The sequence below is a fragment of the Phascolarctos cinereus genome, unplaced genomic scaffold, assembly GCF_003287225.1.
Source record: "Phascolarctos cinereus isolate Bilbo 61053 unplaced genomic scaffold, phaCin_HiC Scaffold_4;HRSCAF=312, whole genome shotgun sequence".
Classification (NCBI taxonomy): domain Eukaryota; kingdom Metazoa; phylum Chordata; class Mammalia; order Diprotodontia; family Phascolarctidae; genus Phascolarctos; species Phascolarctos cinereus.
Genome location: NW_027555847.1, coordinates 138,789,805 through 138,808,558, shown reverse-complemented (window position 1 = coordinate 138,808,558; position 18,754 = coordinate 138,789,805). Strand labels below are relative to the sequence as shown.

Here is an 18,754-nt window from a genome sequence, read left to right as displayed (position 1 = left end):
AGGGCAGGGGAGGGGTAACTGTAATCCAGGCCTAGTGGCAGATCTAGAGCCCTCTGCTGGGCTGTCTCTTGTCTCAGGCAGCCTCTACTCACCTCCAGTTGTAGCCCAGTGGTTGATCACAGAGCCTTCCTCTTAGCCTGGATTGAGCTCCTATAGTCCCAGGTGAATGATTAACTAGGCCACTTGTGCCATAGTTACCTAAAAGGGCAAGAAAACCTGGAGGGGAAGGGGTCATCTCTCAGCTTTGCCCGTTTCTGAGTTCTGATTCCCAGGGCTGCCTTGGGCTTCTATAGCGGAAACAGAGAGGAGCCCAGCATCTTTTTCTAGACCCTGAGCATCTGGCTGGGGGAGGAATGTAAACTCGGGCATTGTGGAAATGTCCCATCCCTGCATGGTCCTGCCTGTTCTCTGCTGTTGAACTGTGCGCCTCAGTACCCCCCCCATCTGAGATATGATCAGCCTGTGACTTCAGAGTGCTGTGTGATATGTGAGGTGAGGACGAGCTCAGAGACCCGGCTAGATTGAGCCCCATGGATGAGGTAGATCTTAATGAACAGCAGAGGTGGTTGCTAATGTCTCTGAGGCTGCTCGTGGTGGGCCTAAGTGGGGAAGCACGCGTTTTATTTGGTGAGATCTCGGACCCCATTTCCCAGCACACTCCAAGACATGCAGGCCATCTTTGCAACTCACTTTTATTGTTTCTTTATAAACTTCCTCTCACATGGAGGAATATATTGTTATAGTCATTAGCTTATCTCTCTTTTTTTTTTTTAAACTCTATGCTAACAGCAATGGAGCCAAGAGGAGGAAAAACGTAAGCTACAATAGAAAGGCACTTAGAAACTGTTAAAATACTGATATCTTGGAATGTGCAACAACAAACCAACAATGACAACAAAAAAAGTACACCGGCCCTTTAAAGCCTAGTCTATCACCAAATCACATGCTGAGCTAATGTTAACTCTTTGAGTGCCATGTTGCTATTCTCCATGGGCTTGCATCTCAAACCACCACCCCCAACCCTTGATGGTCACTCCTGCTAGTCAGGAAGGGCAGAAGCCCCAGTCTAGGGGTAACTGTGGGCCCTAGCACTGAGCCAGCCAGTTATTTAAGGCTTGGAGCCCTTAGGTGGGGGGATAATATAGAGGTGTCTGGTTCCTAGTAGGGGATGGAAGGAGGGAGACCAGCTCTCTCCTTCCATACTTGGGTCCCCTATTCCGTGGAAAACCCCAGCTGCTGTAACCTAATCACAGTCTGGGATTTCAGAGCCCAGCAGAGGTGAGGGCCAGGACAGAGTGACCCCTCTGTAACAGAAGGGCAGTCAGGGGGAGCTGGCAAGCACTGAGCCACCCAAATGAGAAGAGGCAAGTATAATCTAATAATGTCAGCACTGGAAGGGACTTGAGCAATCATTTAGTCCAACTCTCTCATTTTATAGATGAGGAAACTGAGGCCTAGACAAAAGACTTGTCTAAAGTCACAGCAAGTTTATGTGACAAAACATAGTAAGTTAGTGGCAGAGCAGGGACTTTTATATGGATCTGCTGACTCCCAGTCCAGTGCTCTTTCTGTGACACCAGGCTACCTCATGAGAGGCAAGAGGTAAAGTGCCCCCCTCAGGGAGGGAAGCAAGCCAGTACTATGCTCTCTTGGGAGAACCGTCCTACTGTTTCATAGCTGGGATAGGGAGGGCAGAGAAGAACAGGGAAGGTAGCTATAGGAGTGGACAGGACCTCAACCATCCTGCCGAGGTGCCCCCTCATCTAAAGGGTTTCTTTAGCTTATTCATGCCTGCAGTACAGGCCAGGCCTTCTCTGGCTCTGTGGAGTCTAGATGAGCTTACAGTACTTATGGTGCAGGTCAGGCAATTCCAGCCATCATCAAGCAAATAGGAGAGTAGCACACCAGGAGAGCCAACCAAGAGGCTCCCCTGCCTTTGTGGGGGGGAAAAAAATTACAACACATGCAATGTCCCTTTTTCTCTGGCTATAGATCTTCCAAGTTTTACAAGGCCAAGGGGTTTGGAGCAGCATAGGGGTAGGGAGAGGAAGAAAAAGAATTGCTTAGGTTGAGGTATTAGTGGAAACAGTGGGGCTAGAATTCGGGTTTCCTAAAGCACAGCTCAAAATTCTTCATATGCTGCTGTCTCCCAGCTGAATTCCTCCAATCACAGATGGTTAACCTCCTCCCATGCAAGCTGACTTGAGACCACAACCCCCAGTATTCAAAGTTTCAACCAGGTGGCTCAAACTAAAGTTATCTAATGAAACCTGTTCTAGCAAGCTGTCTCCATTCCACTCTGAAATACCCCAGTGCCTGAAGGCATGGACCCTTTCAGGGCTATCTTCACTTTCCTTCTGGTGCTGCAATGTAGCATGCTTCTGGCTGCCTCCACTGAACATCCTACCTAGCTACAGCCCTACCTCCTTGCTGGTTCCTAATTTCAACAACCTTTCTGCTATCTTCCGTTCTAATTCCCTAATGTGAGAATGCAGCCTGAATTCCTGGCTAGAGTTTAGACGGTGCCTTTGCAATCTTCTGCTAGCCCTAGCAAAGGCTTAGCTAGGTTAGAACTGAATTCTCTGGACATCCCCGCACTAAGCCTGGGGGCTTAGTGGGTCTCCGAGGAAATGGATGCCCAAGGGAAAGTGACAGAATTCTAGAAGCAGCACGACAACCCTAATGTCCTCCGCCCATCCTTTTCCCCCAAGCAGAGGTACTGCACAAAAGGGTAACAGCAGGGAACTTGACAACTGAGCACCACGGCTGGTCTGGAAACTACCTCAGTATGAAACAGATGCCTGTATTCCTCTCATCTTCTAGGAGAACATCAGAGTGGTGATCCTGAGGAACAACAGTTGAACTCTTAATGTAACCTCAAAAGAAAAGGGGTTTAGAAGAGGCAAATTCAGGAATTTCCAGGGCCTGCCTTCTCCATATTTGCCATCTACCTGCCATGGGAATGCCCCAGCCCTGTGAGCCTACCTCCTTAACCCCAGAGTTGGGTCTCAAGTTTTCTGTCCAGCCAGGAAAAAAAGGATGTGCCCTGATGCTTGTTGGGTACACTGCTTTATGAGAGGGGCAGGAGGGAGATAGGCCTGCCTTGGTCCTCTTCCTCAGCACAAAGTTAACAGAGCTAGGGGGAGCAGCCCTCCCACCCTACCCCTAGGGTGGGAGATACCTTGTCAGTCAGCAGGGAGGGGAAGGGGGTAACAAGGGAAAGGATCTATTCTCTCCATGGCACTGCCAAGGTCTGCGTCTGTCTTGCTCTCCCTCTGAAAAGTGGGTCAGAAGGAGAGGGGTCTGTAGAGTTTCCCAAAGCTGGGCTGGGGCCAGCTCTGAAGAGGTGGAAGGAGAGGCTTGTGAGAAACCACCGGAATTCTCCTGGCCCATGTAGTTCATGGCAGCCACGGGTTGAAATGTCAGGGATGAGGCTTCCACTGCTCAGAGTGGGATGCTATTCCTATGACCCAGCTCCCTCACATTCAAGATATGAAGGCAGCACACTGGCTGGAAGGAAAAAGTGATGGTGGAGCCTTATGACAGTGGTCAGTTGGCACCAGACAAACATGGGAGGGAAGACCTGAATGCCAAAAGCCAGACTGTGGAGCAGCATTCCAAAAGGGAAACTGAGGAGGGAGAGCAGAGTAGATTTGGTGCAGCATGGGAAAAGGGACTGGGTATTGGTGTTCCCTCCCTAGGAGAGTTGGGACCAGACCCTTTGCTGAAGGTAGAGGAGCGGGCTTGGGAGAGAGGTCAATAGGACCCAAGGCCCTCACTCTATGGGCCAAAAATTCACTTTTTTATCTGATGGGATTTACCTTTCTCCCTCCATGCCATCATTGCAGAGGCCATGGAGGTGAGGAGACCCTAGAGTGACCTGTTTTCTGTCCACATGGGTTTTATCTCTACACACAAAGATGAAGCCAGCCCCAGGCCAAGGCCTACCTCTTCCCCATGTGTCCTGGTTACCTCCTGCCTACCTCACAGGGACTGGGCCAGAGGATGGCCAAGCCCTAAGGCAGGACATTATTGCTATTTCTCAGAAGAATTTCCGTTCGTCGTGACTGGATGAGGGGAGGAGTCTCTGTCCAGTCCTTTTCCCTCTCCCTGGCCATCAGTTTACCACAGCTGGCTTGAGTAGCACAGAGCCTGGCGGGATGACCACCCAGCCAGGAGGTAGTGCCTCAGGACTAGCTGCTGAGTTCACACCTGTAGATAGGTCCAGCACAGTGCCTGGCAGCAGGGAAAGTCCATCTGGGCCAGACCGAACACGGCCACCCTCAGTCCTCTCCCCGGGAATCTTGCGGCCTTCGGTGCCCAGAGCCTTGGCACCTACCACCCCTCGCCCCTTTTCACCCTCAGCCTTGCCCCCTGCAGAGCCCGCAAGGAGAGAGACAACAGGCAGGCTCAGCCCACTAGCCCCAAAGGGCGAGGGCAGCAGTGGGTTCTTAGCTAAGTTGAGGGGGAGTACAGGGCCTGGAAGACCAGGTCCTACACCACTGCCCCCACCACAAGCCAGAGTGCTAAGGTCAAGGGGGGCGGGCGCCAAGGGCAGGGGCAAGGAGGCAGGTAGACCGGGTAGGCCCGGGCCCCCAAAGAGCGCAGCAGGGTTGGGTATGATGATCTGTGCCCCACTGACATAGGGGCTGTCTGGGGTGGGCAGCTGTGGCTTAGGAGGTGGTCGGAGCTTGAGCAGCTCTTGCTGCTCGTGGGAGACGAAGTGGCCGTGGGCCTTAATGTGTTTGCGCAGGGAGCTGGGGTCTGTGTAGCGTTTGTGGCAGCCGGGCATCTTGCAGTAGTAGGGCTTGTCCACATAGTGGGTGCGTGTGTGCTTGAAGCGGTCACTTGAATTGGAGTAACGCTTGTTGCAGCCCTCGTAAGGGCAGATGTACGGCTTTTCCCCTGGGGAAAAAGGACAATAGCAAGAGATTGAGAGTGGGGAGTCCACCGACTCCACAGTAACAAGAAAAGTAATAATAATAATAGTAAACAGCTTTGATCATACCCACACACACCCACACACACCCACCCTCGTCAAAAAAAAAAACCCATTCAGTCTCCATGCCCTAAGTCCTTAGTTCAGCTTTCCAAGCACTCTACAACTGGATACCACCCTAGAGACAGTCTGGTGTTGACAACTGGACACCACAGTGGGAGTTACAAGTCGAGTTTGAATCCTGCTCTGCCCTTAACTATCTTTTGTTTTACCTGGACTAGTCAAGGTAGCCTTCCTACCAATCCACGTAAATGATACTCCAGTTTCCATATCTGGGCCTTCCATTGCTATCTGTCCCCTGTGCTTGAAGCACTGCCTCTCCCAACCTCCACCTTTTGGAGTCCCTTGTTCCTTCAAGACACCACTCGACAGCACCTTCCCCATGAAGCCCACAACTACTAACGTCTCCCTCCCATCATGCGCTCCCTTCGAATCTGTGTCTATGTACGTTGTCTCCCCTGCTAAAGTGTATGCTCCCTGGGGACAAGGGACAATTCCATTTTTGACTTTGGGTCCCCAGAGCCCGACACAGTACCTGATACACAGTTGGTGCTTAATAAATGCATACTGATTGGTTGATTTTGAGAAAGCCATTTCCTCTCCAGAGCTGCTTTCTCATCTATAGAATGTGGGAATGGGACTGGATAATCTTTAAGTCACCTCTAGCTCTAAATCCTATGATCCTGCTTTTCTAATTTTATCTTGACCACTCCTCATGTATATGCTACTGTCCAACCAAACTGGACTGTAAATTCTTTAAAGTCCTGGCCTTCCCACCGTGCTTTTGCTCACTTGGAATATAACCTCAGTTACACAGACGTAGACACACAGATAGGAATTCTTGCCCTGTCCTTCAAGATCCAGCTCAGGCTACCTGCTCTCTGAAGCCTTCCTCTGAAGCTTGAGTTGATCCCTCCCTGCTGTGAACACCCAGGATACCTTGTGCCTGTCTCATATTTATCGCATCCTGTCTTGTATTGCTCCTGATTTATAATGGTCATTACAGTGAGGGTAGCATCTCATTTATCATTATATTCTCTCTAGTGTTCGGCACTGTGCATTTTTTTTTTTGCTTTTTTGGTGAGGCACTCAGGGTTAAGCGACTTGCCCAGGATCACACAGCTACTAAGTGTCAAGTGTCTGGTCTGAGGCTGAATCTGAACTCAGGTCCTCCTGACTCCAAGGCCAGAGCTCTATCTACTGCACCACCTAGCTGCCCCCCTTTGACATGGAACACAAGATACACAACAATGTATCCTGAACTGTGTTAACACTGTCTTCCTGGTCCTCTCCCCGCCCCTTCTCTTGCCTGAGTGAGATAGGTGAATCTTCCTTGTCCCTGATGACTCCCTCCTCCAGCCCCACCTTTACCCATTCTCTCATTTGAACCCTTTCCAAGCCCACCTGTGTGTGATCGGTTGTGAATCTTAAGGTTCTCTAGGCGAGAAAAGCTCTTATTACAGGTGGGACATCGATGCGGCTTCTCATTAGTGTGAGTCCGGATGTGAATCAGCATCTTGTACCTTCCAGATCAAGAAAAGAAGAGAGCACCCAGTGAGCCAAGGCTAGAGGAGTTGAGCCCAGAGAGGCTGGTCCCAAGTAAGCCCTGCCTAGGGCTCCCTTTGCCACTGCTAGAGACATCCTGCTCCTTAATGAAGGGTCCCATGAGAACAACACGGAACATGGCTGGCCCCAGAACCCCCTTCACTTCTTCCCCCTCCCCAGCATGCACACACCTAGCATTGAAACCTCGGCCATGGCGGGCACAGCCCTCCCAGTGGCAGCAGTACCCAGCCTCCTTCTCGGGTTTGACGTGGAAATCGTTGACGTGGTCCACCAGATCTTGCAGCAGGTCAAAGAGCTGGTTGCACTGCAGGGAGAGAAGAGGGAGCCATAAGACCCGCTGGGACTTCAGTGGGCTCCCTTCTCCTCCACCCACACCCACCCATCCTCACCTTGGCCCAGCGACAGACAAGTTGCTTTTGCAGGGGCACATCTGGAGAGAGGCACTTCTCCTTAGGTGGGGTGAGGAAGGAAGAGGAGGGCAGATGCAATGCACCCCCTGAGCTCAGTGGCAAGAAGAACTGGAAGGAACTGGGAACTCCATCAATATAACGAAGAGACTGGAAGTCCTGGGGAGGAAGGCAGAGAGAAGTTGGAAGAGAATCGGCAGCGCATCTTGATGGTTAGTGACACTGGAAGGAACGTCCTCTCCACCATGGCCTCTTTCTGACTTCCCCCTCCCTCATAATGCCTCTGCCTTCGCTCTTCCCAGGATCATCCCAACCCAAGATCGGCGGGCCCCTGTAGCGCCGGGATCAGCCCATTCCCCCTTCTGCCTCGTCCCCCACCCGTACTTCCCAGGAGTTTTCATAGAAGAGGAAGATCCACCCTGATGCCCACATCCCAGACTCACATGGGCAGCAGGAGTTGGTGGCAGGTCCCCATTGCCCTGACGCTCAGGAGACAAGGAGGTGCTCCCACTGGGAGAGTCCAGTCCTGAGGGGGGCGACAAGCTCAGATCCACTAGCGGTGCTGCTGAGAAGCGGCTGTCCCCCTTCTCGGGGAACTTGGGGTTCAGCAAGAATCCTGAGTGGGAGGGGAGGAAATCAGGGTGGCCCAAGACTAGAAAGAAGGGGGAAGAGGGTGAAGAGTCAGTGCCCTTCTCTCTCAAAGCCCCCACCCACACACCTGGAAAGATTCACACCTATCCCTCCCGCCCCACAGTGACCACAGAAATGACTCCCAGGGACTATTTCAGCAATTATAGCGCTCCATTTCAAGAAATGTGTGTGTGAGGAAGAGGTAGAGGAATGTACCAAATGTGTACCCACCCAGGATAAGATATTCCTGTTTGCCTTTCTAACAACTAGAAATACCCAGAAGTGGACATGGGCTTTCTTGGGAAGTGGTGAGTTCACCATCACTGCAAGTGTCCAAGCAAAGTCCAGATAACTTTACTACTTGTCAGGAATATTACAGAAAGGACTCCAGTTTTGGTAGAGTTGTTTTTTTTTTTTTTGGTGAGGCAACTGGGGTTAAGTGACTTGCCCGGAGTCACACAGCTATTAAGTGTTATGTGTCCAAGGCCGCATTTGAACTCAGGTCCTCCTCACTCCAGGGCTGGTGCTCTATTCACTGTACCACCTAGCTGCCCCAAATTTACACTGCGACCTTCCAGCTCAGAGCAGGATTCTGTGATTCCATTCCTGATCTCAGCCTGGTTCTCATCCACCCCTGCCTCCTCAAGATCAAGCAGTGGAAGAAAAGCCTGGTAAACAAGGCTTTGCTGGGGACACTGGCATAGCACAGGCCTGAGCCAGTACAGCTGGGTTCTGTCCCAGATCTGTCAATGATTTGTGGTATGACCTTGGGCAAATCATTTCCCCCATATTTAAAATAGAGGGCTGGATAAATAAGCTCCAAGGTTTCTTCCAGCTCTGACTTTCTAAGTTTCTTTTCAACTTTAGAGTTCTGTGCACTCTGAATTTATTCCTAGAGTTAATTGCTGCCTTCAGGTTTTCTGTGGCAGTCAATTTTTTTTTCATGATACTTATCAACTCAAAAACAGCGTCATTCCTAAGTATGGTCCCTCAATAGGTCATTCCCCTCTGGGGGTCCCTGCTCAGCTTGGGGACCATACCCTGGTCTATCTCTGGGCTCAGATCATGACCCTAAGCAGTCAAGGAGACCCGACAGCTTCCTGGGAGGCTATCCCTCCCCTCTGCGCCACTCACTGGGGCACAATACCTGAAGGAGGGGATCCAGGGGACGCGGGGGCAGGGCCATCATCTACCAAGGCCAGCTCCCGGTGCAGGGTCCTGTGGCGGACCCCACCCAAAGCCCACTCCTGCTTCTCTCGCGCTGCTCGAAGCTTGGTGATGCTCAGCTTCAGGTCCAGCGGCTCGTCCAAAGAGTGCATGGTGCTAGCTAGGGGCCGGTGTGGCTGCAGCAGAAAGGTTCCCTGGCAGGAGGTAAGGGGACGTGGGGGGTGGGCAGGAACCTGTGGGAAGAAACAGGCAAGTCATGAACTCCCACTGGCAATGGTCCAACCTTATCTGTGCAGCTCCCCAGCTACATCTTCCTAGCCATTGGGTTAAGGAGGGTCCTAGGACTTTGGGGTCTCAAGTTTGTTCCATGGGAAGCCAGGTACCATGACTCTTTTCTTTAAGTATTTACTAAATATACATTAAGCACCAACTGTGTACAAAGAACTATGCCAGGCACTGAGGAAGATGAAAATATAAGGCACAGATCTGCCTCAAAGGAACCCCTAGTCTAATAATTATAGGGGGAGATCAGACACACATAATACAAATTACAATGGGTCACAAAGCATAAAATGCTGAGATTAGATGGGGAACAGGTTGATTCAAACAGAAAAAGAGCAGCATGGAAAACTTCAGGAAGGAAAGGGCATTTCAGCCAGGCCTGGCAGAATTGGGAGAATGTTGAGGAAAGGAGGAGGGGATGGGAGGGCACTCCAGGTATGAAAAGCAAGGGACCCGGGGGAAAAATGGAGACGGCTCCAGGCAAACCCATCCCTACTACAAGAGAGAAAAAAAATTCAGTCTTTCTCCCACTAAAGAGGCTTAAGTCCTACAGGGTCAGCTCCCACCATCAGCTGTCCAACTGTATGGAACTTCAGAGCCTGGGACAAAACCAGGAACTAAATACTGGCACTGGCCAAATCCAAATATTTCTTATTGAGCCACGAGCCCAACCCAAGTCTCTTTAGAAAAAGAAAACAAGGGGCAGCCAGGTGGCGCAGTAGATAGAGCACCGGCCCTGGAGTCAGGAGGACCTGAGTTCAAATCCAGCCTCAGACACATAACACTAGCTGTATGACCCTGGACAAGTCACTTAACCCCAATTGCCTCACTGAAGAAAAAAGAAAAGAAAAAGAAAACAACAACAATCTGACCCAACACTGAATCTATTCAGTCAGAACCCAATCAGAACATCAGAACATTTTTGGAAACAAACTTTATACAGTTCCAATCCCTGGTATGATGTAAACACCCATTCACTCATCTGTCCACTCAATCATCTTAGAATAAGTACTGGATTTGAGTCCCAGCTATAAGACTGAAATTGTGTGACCATGGGCAAATTAGTTCATCTTTCTAAGCCTCAGTTTTCCCATCTGTACATTGGGGGTGTTGGACTCTAAGATGTGTTTCAGCTCCAAGAATCTATATAGGAAACCTGGTGGGCAGGGTTAGGCAGGGGAAGGGGTAATAGCCCTATCGGGGCCAGGAGGCTAAGAACCAGGAGCACACCATTTATTCACACCGGCCAAGCCCTGGCCACCTGCTGCAGCCATGGAGCCTGTGACATACATCTGTCCATCCACTTCCCCAAAGCAGCACCTGGGCTGGGCACAGTTATTTAACAACAGATGAAAAGAGAGAGAGGGGCTGCCCTGCCTAACAAGGGAAGCTCATGCTAGGTCAATGACAAAGTCCCCAAGATCCCTCTACAACCACACAAGATGCCTGTCCCCACCCTCGAGTGGGTGAACTGTAGTCAAACTATATGTCAACATATGGCCAAACTCAAGACCTAAGTAAATACACAAAGGTGTACAAGCCCCCACTCCCAGGGGTTCCAGAGAGCTGAGGGGGGTCTCCCAGGCCTCAGGGGGGCAGGTCCTGCTGTTCAGTGATATTCACAGTCAGGATATCCTAATGCACTTGTCCGGGGCCTTGTACCTTCTCACATTTCACAGATGCTCTCCCTAAACCCCCCTATAACCCCTCTGCCCACTACCACCACCACCACCCTGAAGGAGGCAAGGCTGGGATTATTATCAGTACATCATAGGAGTAAGTGACTTGCCCAAGGTCCCACGGCTAATTAGGAACAGAGCCAGGCGCAAAATCCAGGTCTCCCAAAGCCAGCAAAATGAGCCAAAGCTAAGCAAAGCCCCAGCAGGATGGGATGGGAGTCAGAAGCTCCCAACAAGGCAACCAAAGGCAGCCAGGGAGAACAGGATATGGGTGCAAGGAGGGATCACCCCTCTAAGTGCCTGAGAAAGACAAACCTTTGCAAAGCAGGGAAATACTGTCAAGGTGGGAAGGGGTGGGGAGTCAATATCCTGAATCCTGCCACCAGGGGGCAGCTGGTGACTGTAGCACTCTTCCCGGTTAACAGGCTTGACCACACTCCAGGCTCGAGGGAGGACCTCAGGGGAGCCCTTTGCCAGGAGCCCAGGCCCCGGGAGGAAGGATGGGTTTGTGGGTGGCTTCTCTTGGGGCAGCTCCCCAGACTACAGCTGCTCCCATCCCTGGAAGCTTCGTCCCCCTCCCCTTCCCACGGCAACTTTCAACTCACCCAAGCACCTCCTGGATCGGCAACATGACTCGGGGGGTTCTGGGGTGTGCACAACTCATTTATTTTGGGGTCCCTCCTGAATGAGGTTTGAGCAGGGCCCCAGTATGCCCCCTTTGAGGATCTTAAAGCACTAGGCATTTTCATGGGGGTCCTCTTCGCGACTGAATGAAAGAGATGAAGCCAAAATGACATGATTGGATTTCGAGCACTGGGACAGAGGGGCAAGGAAAAAGCCACAGCCATAATATTCTAGGATTCAGGACTGGAAGAGATACAACCTGCTCATTCTACATAGGCAGAAACTCGGGGTTTCAAAAGTGATTTGCTCAGGGTCACACAGCTAGGTGGCGCCATAGTGCACAGAGTGCTGGGCTTAGAGTCAAGAAGACGCATCTTCAGATACTCGCTGTGTGACCCTGGGCAAGTCACTTAAATGCTGTTTGCCTCAGTTTCCTCATCTGTAAAATGAGCTGGAGAAGGAAATGGCAAACCACTACAATATCTTTGTCAAGAAAACCCCAAATGGGGTCACAAAGAGTTGGACACGACTGAAAGGACTGAACGATACATAGCTGGTACTTTCCACTAATTCCATGCCATTTCCTCTTTATTTTGGAGAACACTGACCAGGAATCCTCAAGTAACACCCCCCCACACACACACTAAATCAACCCCATTTATGGGTGAGATAGGCTGACCTTGCCATTCTGGTACCACTAAGCCCCTCTCCTTGTAACTACAAATAGGGATACCGAGGCAGGCAGGAAGGTGATTTGCAGAGACAGAACCCACACACACACACACCAACTGGGGCCCAAATCTCTTCCAGACCCTGGGCAGAGCTCCCAGGTCAAGCGTAGGACATCTTCTGGGCCCCGGGAGAGGCAGGGTGGGGTCCTGTCCCTTCCCCCCTCTAGCCAGCTGTCCCTCCACCTGTTTATTTTTAGCCCTGGGCTCTGGACCTCCCAGCAGCTCCCCCTGAGTGCTGGGGGCCCAGGCTGGGCAGGCAGGGAGCCTGGAAGGAGGAGGAAGGAAGTAAATATTTATGCTTATTAAGAATTCAGAAGCCAGGAAGGCCTGGGAAGGCTGGTGCCCCCACCTCCCACCCCCTACTGCTCTCTCCATTGGCCTCCAGCCACAACCTCAATCTAACCACCCCAGTGAGCCCCAGGTCAGAGGGCCCCCACCATGAGGCCTATGAGGGCCAGGACATTTCTAGGTCCTTTGAGGATACTTCGCAAAATTTGTCTTGGAGGGTGGGGAGGGAATGTAGATTTAAACTCAAATTCCCTACCAATAACATCTCCCCCAATTAACGACACCTCCAGTATTCATCCCTCCAGATTACTATCTCTAGGATTAATCCCCACACAGTAACACCCTAGTAATCTCCTCCAGAAATCTTGGAAAGGAACAATTCCAAGGAACTAGTCCCCAGGAAGCACCCTTCGCCACCCCTCCCAGCATAACATCTCCCAATAACCCTGAGAACAAATAACATTCCCTTAATAACCTGGTCCTCTCCCTTTCACCCCCAAGTAATATACTCTAGTAATCCCCAGAGGGACAGCCTTCAAGAACTCTGACTCTTTAAGTCCCTCCTAGCAACACTCTCAGGATAACACTACTCACTCACACACACACAAACCCCCACTATTCCCAGATGTCCCCCACTCTCTGGCTTACAAGGACACAGTCCCAACCCCCAGCTTCCTGTAACTCCACCAGGCCAGAGAAGCAGAGGCCAGAGGGGTTCATTAAGCTGGGAGCAGGAGGCTAGCCCTACCCAGCCCTAGTGGCCCTCCCCCCTCCTTCAATCCTGGGAGCCGGAAGAAGCTTCCCTGGGTCCTAGCTGGCAGCTCAGCCACCCTCCCACTCTGCTCCCTGCTAGCTCCCCCAGGTAGACAGGAAGTGACCCCACCTCTCCCCCCCCCCCCCCCCCCCCCCGTCTCCAGCCACGACCTTGGCAGCGGCTCCCCCCCACCCCACCCAGTGGCAGCCAGTTCTGCGCTTGGGCTCCCTCAGTCCTGGCTGGGAGGGGAGGCTGATGAGAGAGAGAGAGAGAGAGAGAGAGAGAGAGAGAGGGAGAGAGAGAGAGAGGGAGAGAGGGAGAGAGAGAGAGGGAGAGAGGAGAGAGAGAGAGGGAGAGAGAGAGAGAGAGAGAGAGAGAGAGAGAGGTGTGTGTGTGTGTGTGTGTGTGTGTACGTACAGAGGAGGTAGGGCCCCGAGCCAATAAGACCTCCCTAGGATTTATCCTTTCCAAAGTTTTCACATTCACATCCTCCAGAGACACAGATAGAGCAGGGATTGTTCTCCCTGTCAGGCAGATGTGGAAAATGGGCCCCAGGGAGTAAAAGGCTTTGCCTGAGGTCACTTGACAGATATTAGCAGAGTAAGACAAAATGACCGAGTACAAACAGCCCTGGGATTTGGAGTTCAGATCACCTGGGTTCAAGTCCCTGAACTGCTCCTTCCTAACTGGGTGACCCTGGAGAAGTCACCTATCCTCTCTAACCTTTGGGTTTCCCCATCTATAAAATCTCAGATTTTTTTCCAGCTCCAGTTGACCTTTCGAACCAGGATTTAAACCCAAGTCTCCTGACTACCTGCTCCCAAGCTGTTTCCTAAGGGAGCTCTGCCAACCTGAGGAAATATTCCTAGCCCTGCCTTCCGTTTTGGGGACCCCTAGGGGAGAAGCAGTAGGGAAAAGAGGATGGAGGAGTAGGTCAGCTAAAGAGAGCTTTCCCAGCTCTGCTGGGGAGGGAACAGACAAGCAGTTCCTAGACAGAGGGGGCTTTCATCCCCCTCCAGTGTGGGCCCCTGCCAGGGGCTGCAAGCTCTCAGGCACTGGAGGTGGTCGGAATCTACCACACCCACCCCCCACCTCCCCCTCCTGAGCCTCCCTCACCAGCTGCAAAAGGAACTAATTAGAGAGATGGGGAGAGGGAGGAAGTGGGGGCTTTACAAAAGAGGGTTGAAGGAGCAGCCGCCAGAGACACACACCACCGGGGGCAGGGAGAGAAAGGAAGAGGGCAGCCAGAACCAGGAGGAGAGAGAGGGGCCCAGCTTTAGGTGCATGGCAGCAAGGGGGAGGGGGAACCAAAGACCAGGACCTCCCATTGTTCAGCTTGGCTAACCTCCCCCCACCCCATCCATGAACCTGCAGAGTTGGGAGGATGAAAAGGGAGGGAGGGAGGCATCTTGAGAGAAGAAGGATCACGCAGAGCAAGGTAGACGACTCCCCACATGGCACTTCCTCCAGTAGCAGGCAATCGGAATGGAATGACCCCTCCCTACAAACACACCCGACCCTCTCTGTTCACCCCGACTCTCTCTGTTCACCCCTACCCCCTCCTAACCCTAACCCTAACCCCCAAGCCTCTCAGTCTCTGCATCCCAGGACAATGGGGGTCACTGTCTGTCCTGGGTAGGCATTTCCCCAGCTGCAGCACAGGTCGCCCCAATGGACCAGGTATTGGAAGTAGCTATTTTGGCTCCGAGGCTGCCTACAGCCCGGACCTGGGGCCTTTTTATAACCACTACCACGACCTGCTAACTCCAATAGAACAGATGTCAATCTGGTGTTCATTTGCATATCATTTACATGTGGCCAATTTAACAAGAGCATGCAGAGAATGACCCCCAATAGAAGGTCCCCCACCACCATACCTGCCACTCCCCATTCTTAAACCATCTCTGAGGTCCTTTCCAGCTCTGATATTCAGTGGTCTAGGATTCCTTCCAGATCTGGCATTTTAACGTCCTTCCACCCCTGACATTTTATGTTCCTTTCAGCTCTAGTCATAATTGCTAACATTTAATAATAATAAATGTTTAATATTTATAAAGCACTTTAAGGTTTGCAAGTGCTTTACATATGTTAATATCATTTGATCCTCACAATAACCCTTCAAGACAGGTGCTATTACTATCCCCACTTTAGAGATGAGGAAACTGAGGCTCAGGGTCGGTATCGGAGGTGGGATTCAAACCCAGGTCTTCCTGACTCTACCCCATAATGTTTACATCTGTGTAAAGATTTCAAAGTGCGCTTGACATACATCGTCCTCACTTGGAGAAACTAAGGGAAAATATAAAAGAAGTCAGGAGAATAAGTGGACAGCTGGATGGAGAGGGAATGCTGGTGACAGGAAAGAGACATACAGCTGGAAGGAATCTTAAGGCTTTGTCTGGTCCGTCCAATCTTTTTTTTCAAATAAGGAAATTCAGGCTCAGAGAATTAGGTGGCCAAGATCACACAGCTCCTTAGCTATGCAGACAGGGATTCATACACAGTGCCTTCTGACTTCATGGCTGGGGACTTTTTTTGTGTGTCATCTCTGCATGTGAATGTTTGTGTGTGTGTGCTGCGAGGGTATATGTGCACTAATGTGTGTCTGTATGTATATACTTACGAAGAGGGGTGTAGCACCATCCCCCAGCCCTACTTCAGGAAAGGGGGGGAAGGAGCAGGCCAGTGGGCAGGGCTAGTCTCTCCCCCCTTCTGCCCACCCCCTTCCCTAGCTCCAGGGCCAAGCCTGGGAGGTAATGGGGAGGCCATGTGGGTAGGGCCAGAAGGGACAGGAGGGGAGAGGAGCTTCTGCCAAACCAGAAGGCCCCACAGCCCAGCATTCCTGGGAACCGACTCCAATCCCCACTCTGGGCTCAGAGGCCCAGGCAGAGCCAAGGACTCCACCCCACTAGGCTGGACCAGTCCAAGACAGAACCCACAGGGCAGGAAGAGGAGAAGGGAGGGAGAGGAGGGAAAGGAAAGGCGAACTGGGCTCCCTCTTCTAGACCCCAGATCCAGAGGAAGAGAAGTCTTTTATGGGTCAGGGCCAGCCCTGCTCCTGCCTCACTGTGTGGCCCTGGGTAGGCCCTAGTCCTCTCTCTGCCTCAGTTTCCTCATCAGTAATAGGAAGAGGCTGTCGTTCATGCACACCTCTCCCTTAAAGCTTGTTTCCCAACAGGATACATTGAAAGTGCATGAAATCATGTCTCCCCATGGTACCCAGTAGAGTCTTTCAGTATCCCCCTGTCCCTCCAGGGATAGTAGCAGTAGTGGTCACTGGCCCTTAGAATCTGTACCTCCTGACTCCAAGACCAGCTCAGGGGCCACCTGCTTGGTGAGTTCCAAATCCCACTCCTCAAATTAATTCATATTTACTTATCTGTGTGTTTGCTCTATCCCCCACCCACCCAAGTAGAAAAGTAAACTTTTTGAGGTTGAGGGCTACTGTATCCTTTATCTTTATTTCTTCAGGTACCCCAGTACCTTGTATGCAGTGTGCTCTCAATAAAAGCTTGGGAAAAAGATCCTTGAATAGAAAGCTGGCCTCAGTTTCAGGAAGACCAAGGTTCAAATTCCATCTCCTGACACTTAATGGTTGTGTGACCCTTGGGCAAATCACTCCTTAGCCTCTCTGTCCTGTCCACCACTCCCCTCCCCCCACCTAAGACAGGTGCTGATCTGCATTGGTAGAGAGAGTCTCCTCACTGGGACTTCCTTTGCCCAATGAAATTACAGTTCTGGTCCCCCATGAGTTCTGGGCTCATCATGGGGTGGTGATCCCAGCTTCTCAAAGACGCTGCACTAGTAAGTCCTACCCAGCCGGAAAGGCTTCAATTACACACCGGGGATGTCTGTCATTCAGTCTAGCTCCCAGAGGCTCATCATAAGGCTGCTGTCCGGGATGATGAATTTTTTGGGTGTAATCCTAAGGACCATCTACAGGAAATCACAGAGAGGTCACTATCTACTCTGGTGAAGAAAGCACACACACAAAAGACAATCGTAGAGCCTTGAAGTGGTATTATGTTTGGTTAGCAGTAACAGTATTCCAACCCAGGCCCAAATTTCTTTATCTGAAGAGGTAACATTTCATCTAAAAGGACGGATGCACACCAATATAGCGTGGTGAATGAGCAATGGCAAACTTCCTCTCCTGACAACCAAGGAAGCTACTGGGATAGGAGATGAAGGTCCAGCATAGCCTCAGCTCCCAGATTCATTAACTTTGCGATCTAGGCAAGTGAGTTCCTCACTCCGTGTCTGGGTTTCCTCAATCTATGAAATAAAAGGGTAGGAGCTGAAGGAAAAGTCACTTTTATGTGCTGTTGGTGGAGCTGTGAAGGGTCCTGCCATTCAGAAAAGCAATTTGGAACGATTCCCAAAAAGTCCCTAAAGTGACCTTTACCCTTCGACCTAGCACTACCATCATTAATCCAATACCCTAAAGAGATTAAAGAAAGACAAAAAGGACCCCTATTTACAAAAATACTCAAGACGGCTCTTTTTGTAATGGCAAAGAACAAGAAACTAAGGAGATGAGTCTACTGATTGGGGAATGGCTGAACAAGTTATGGTATATGAATGTAATGAAATTATTATTCTTGGGTTCAGAGAAACCTGGGAAGAATTGTACAATAGGGAGTGAGGTAAGTGGAACCAGGAGAACAATTTATGGAATAACAGTAACATTGTAAAGACCATCGAGTTTGAGAGTCTTGACTCTGATCAGTGAATGCAATGACTAAACATGCCTCTGGAGGATTCATGAATATCTGTTACTCACCTCCTGATAGAGAGGTGATAGATTCAAGATTCAGAATGAGACATAGACTTCTGGACACGGACAATGTGGAAATTTATTTTGCTTGACTGTCTATTTTTTATATATTTTTTTCCTTTTAAACTGGGAGTAGTAGTGGGAGGGAGAAAAAAACAAATGCTGGTTAATTGAAAAATCAAAATAAATAAGGGGGGAGGAGATAGGACTCTCTAAGATTCTAGTTTAAACATTTATCTTACGCTCTAAGGTTGTCCCTTCTATCGCACCAACACTGCATAGTCAATATTCTCCGGTCCTTTCCTGCTTTGACAATATTTTAAGGTCTCCAGGTACTTTCCCACTCTAGGATTAAGTATAATCCAGGTGCCCATTTTTCCAAGTTCCATTAAGTATTGTGCTGAAGGAGAGAGAGGCCAAGCTTCTAAGCTACCCTACTGAATTTCTGATGCCAGCTACTTAAATGAGGAACACAGCACCCAAACTAAACCAGGCTAACCCGGTGGGCTCCCTAACATCCAGAAACCCCTCAAGATGTAAACCCTCTGGTTATCACTGTAACTCTATCTACCTCTCCCTCCCCCACCCCCAGCATCCAGCCCCAGGCTCACTCCTAACCCAGACGTCCCATCTCTGTTTTGCTCCTAATTTACAACATGACCTCTGACAAGTTGATTACTCCAAGTATCCCGGTTTCCTCACTAGTAAAATGGGATGGGACTAGCAATGTGGTAGAGTGGGAAAAGCACTGAATTTGGAATCAGGACCTGAATTCAAATTCCAGCTATGCCAGGTATTATCTGTATAGCCCTCAGACCAGTCATTCATAAATCAATAAGTATTTATTAAG

The 18,754-nt window shown here is 50.5% G+C and overlaps 1 protein-coding gene across 2 annotated transcripts in view; it reads right to left on the bottom strand.

Moving 5' to 3' along the window:
• Positions 1–673: 673 nt before the first annotated feature.
• Positions 674–18,754, bottom strand: part of GLIS2 (GLIS family zinc finger 2) — a 45,798-nt gene continuing 27,717 nt past the window's right edge. Inside the window, exons 2-7 of one of the 2 annotated variants that reach the window (XM_020995495.2) lie at positions 8,750–9,002; positions 7,416–7,588; positions 6,955–7,131; positions 6,736–6,869; positions 6,404–6,522; positions 674–4,905 (exon numbers count right to left, since the gene is read on the bottom strand). In XM_020995495.2, the coding sequence (XP_020851154.1) occupies positions 4,118–4,905; positions 6,404–6,522; positions 6,736–6,869; positions 6,955–7,131; positions 7,416–7,588; positions 8,750–8,921 (1,563 nt within the window). In that variant the 5' untranslated portion in view covers positions 8,922–9,002 and the 3' untranslated portion in view covers positions 674–4,117. Of the gene's footprint in view, positions 4,906–6,403; positions 6,523–6,735; positions 6,870–6,954; positions 7,132–7,415; positions 7,625–8,749; positions 9,003–18,754 lie in introns of both variants that reach the window. The other variant, XM_020995494.2, reaches the window with a different exon arrangement.